At 51.0% G+C, this 3,437-nt stretch overlaps 1 protein-coding gene across 6 annotated transcripts in view; it reads right to left on the reverse strand.

The window, feature by feature from the left end:
* ZFAND4 (zinc finger AN1-type containing 4) overlaps nt 1–3,437 on the reverse strand; it is a 110,942-nt gene that overhangs the window by 107,002 nt on the left and 503 nt on the right. For all 6 annotated transcript variants that reach the window (XM_019502531.1, XM_019502528.1, XM_019502532.1 and 3 more), the window contains exon 2: nt 2,637–2,951. In XM_019502531.1, the coding sequence (XP_019358076.1) occupies nt 2,637–2,820 (184 nt within the window). In that variant the 5' untranslated portion in view covers nt 2,821–2,951. The remainder of the gene's footprint in view (nt 1–2,636; nt 2,952–3,437) is intronic.

The raw sequence follows: 3,437 nt of genomic DNA on the forward strand, positions 1-3,437 counted from the left end.
TGTGTGTGTGTGTGTGTGTGTGTGTGTGTGTGTCCCCGCCCCCACGCTGACCAGCTTGATGCCACTTGTACAGCACCAACAGAGAACCTGGTGGTCTTCTAAAATGGCTCTTGTGCACCAAGCAGCTGGACTCCTCCCTCTCTAATCCAGAAGCAGGCAAATATTTCGGCTGGAGGACTGCTTAACTGGTTTTGGTGAGCTGTCAAGGGCCACAAGGGTGGCCCTGCCTCCTGGTCACCATCTTGGGACTTAAAGTCCTGCCCCTAACCTCTGACCTTTGCCATTGGAAATCCTACCCCTTGCCTCTGGAAATACTCCTTTTGGGAAAGGGGTTTGCCATCTTGAAACCAGAAAAAAACCCCAAACTCTATACTAAAAAGCAAACATCCGTAATAACATATTTTAACTTTATTTTTAAAAAATAATTTTTGTCCTGATTTGTGTGCATTTGGGCTGTGCATGTATACAAGTGATTCCATAATGGCTCAAAATGCAGTCTTACTCTTGTATATTGTGAGGGGTATGGGTTTTGGGGGGAACGTGTGGGTGTGTGTGCAAGTGGGTGTGGAGGGCTGTGGGGTGTGTGAAGGGGGAGGGCTGGGGTGTGTGCACGCACACACACGTGTGGGGTGGGGTATGTGCACGTAGCAGTGAGCAAGGCTCCCCCCAAAAGTGTGCAGGTGAGTGTGTGGGGGGGAGGAGGTGTGGGGGTGCTGTTTGTGGGGTGTGTGATTGTGTGGGGGAGGGTGTGGTCGTGGGGTAGGGTTTGTAGGTATGGTGGGGTGTGCTTGGGACCCCAGGCGCACCCTCTGAGCCAGTGAGCACCCACCCCCACCACACAACAGCCTGGAGCTGCGCATCCTGCGGCACATCCCTGCTACTACCAACAGCGTGCAGCTCCAGCATGCCCTGCACCTGCTCCGCACTGCCCAGCCACAGCATGTCCTGCCACCACCGCTGACGCCAGCCCCACGGTACCAGCAGGGGCAAGCGCATGCTCTCCCTGCATGTTCCATGCCGGCTCTGGACTCGCCTGTCCGGACCAAGCAGCAGCGGGACAGAAACTGTTGCTCGGCGCAGCGGGGAAAGCAGCCCCACCACTTCACTGCCACCAGGCAACTCTTGGCACTGTACTAGACTACCCTGCATCTCCATCACCGCTGCCTCTGGGCTGCCCTGTCACCACTGCTGCACTGGGAAGTCCAGAGGCGGCCGTGACACAGCGCAGACTCAGGGCAGCCTGGCACAGGCTCCAGACAGCTACATCAGGAAGTGCCCACAGCAGCAAGGGGGAGGAGCCAGTTTTACCCCATGCTGAGCAGCAGTTTGTCCTGTGCTGCTGCTGCTGAGGCCAGATGTGAGAGCCCAGAGCAGGCATGGGAAGCATAGGATAGGGGCTGTGTACCCTGATCCTCACCACTACCGTGGGACTGGGGCCAGTGGCAGCGGCAGCAGCTGGAGGGAGCTGTTGCTGCCTGGGCTGCCTAGAAAGGCAGTCCAGCTGCGGAGCCACCCTAGCCCCACTGCGTGCCCAGGGGGTGGCAGGATGCACCACTGCTAGGTGGTGCCTTGGCCAGGAAGGACCAAAAGAACCATCCTAGGCTGGACAAAGCCCCTCCATGGGCCATATTTTGCCTACCCCTGCTCTAATCCATCCTAATTCACTTCGTTTGCTTAGCATTCTGCTGTGAACACACTGAATCTCACACACTATCATAATGCTCAACTATGAAGAGGAAAACATCTATTAAACCTCTCCCTGCCTTCTATTGAAAATAGAATCCAACCCCCTCCCACAACTAGCCAATCAATCAACTACACTCGCACGAATTTCCATGAGGCAGAAAGAACCTTAGGTCTAAGGGTTTTAGGACTACTGTGTTATGTAACAATAAATACTTAAAAACTTGCTCAAATACTGAAGGACCTTTTCACTTATTAGAAAGGAAGAATACTTTTCATACTGTTCTGTTTCAACACAGGCATCAAGTCCATCATTCTAAGAAAAACTACAGCAGAAGTCCAGATGAGTTCCTAGAACCAGTCACTAAAATATATGTTTAAAAATAAATAAATAAATAAGTCCCCTGCCTCAAGCTTAGTAGTTACTATGTTACACTGCAACAACAGAAGGCATACCAAAGCTAGCTTGGGTACTAGCAAAAGTAAGCCTACCTTTACCGATACAGGAAGTGAACTAACTCCACAAATATTTACCCAGTGATGAACTTGTGCTGCCACGGTTAGACAGCTGACAACTACCAAAGTTACACGTTTATGCTTCACTGAAGAGTCCACTTCTTACCTTAAAACTCCAATTTATAGCTTACTTTAAAAGACCCTGGTTAACCAAAAACATCTCTCTCAAAGAACTCTCTGAATAATGAATCAAGTCTTTAAAAATGAGATAGTGTAAAGGGTCCACTTTGACAGAGTTTTGCTGATACTCTCTCAGCAAAGATGCATAAAAACAGGAAAAGAAACAGTTAAGCATAATATCAGTTCTCATTAACTGAAAAATTATTAGACTTCTGAATACTTTAGTATAATCATGACTAAACAAAGACTATTTGCATACTGACTTTGTGTGTAAAAGGATAACATTCTGACTACATCAAGGAGAGAAAGACTTGTACCTTCCAATCTTTGAATTTTAGCTTTCACAGAAATAACCGTTTCAAAGGGAGATACTCGCAGTTCAAAACAGGTTCCTGTGAGCGTTTCAATGAAGAGTTCCATAGTTTCATAAAAAGGCAGTTTGTAGTGAAAGGGTCCCACATTATCCTCATTGAAGAAAGGAGGTTCTTTCTTGTTGGCCATTACAAAGGGTTTACAAATTACTTGTGGGAAGACAAGTCTGGAAATGTTGTGTGCAACTGTACTCCAGCCTTCGGCAAGAGAGCTTTGAAAGCTGGGAACGTGTGTTCCTGGTCATGGTTCAAATTTAGCACCTGGGAAGAAAAGGAAAACTGTTTCAGCAAGTGCAGAAGACAGCACTCAACCCTAGGGCTCATCCTGCCTTTAACAAGAGATGGTGATGGAGAAAGCAAGGTTAAAACAAGCCAACCTGGCAGCCCTGACTGGTGGGCTAGTCACGGCCTCCCCTTGCTACAAGGCCAGAGGGGTGGAAGAGGCTCAGGGTCACCAGCATATCACAGCCCCGGGACGCGGATGAACACTGAAGATCCGGCACAGCCCCGGGCACAGGAGCGTGCAGCCCCGCCGGGAAAGCCCTCGACAAACGCTTCCAGGCTCCGTGCCCCGGCCTGGCCGTGCCCGTCGGCGGCTGGGGAAGGCTACTGGAGCCACAGGGCTCCCAGGCCGCACCCCGCGGGCTGTGCTCTGGACGGCGGGAAGCGCCGGCAAACAAAGGAGGCGGCTCGCAGCAGCTCCCCCTCGGCTGCGGGGCAGCCCCGGCCCGGGCACCTGCCACTCCC

Source organism: Gavialis gangeticus, unplaced genomic scaffold (assembly GCF_001723915.1).
Source record: "Gavialis gangeticus isolate Ggan-Ray unplaced genomic scaffold, GavGan_comp1, whole genome shotgun sequence".
Taxonomy (NCBI): domain Eukaryota; kingdom Metazoa; phylum Chordata; order Crocodylia; family Gavialidae; genus Gavialis; species Gavialis gangeticus.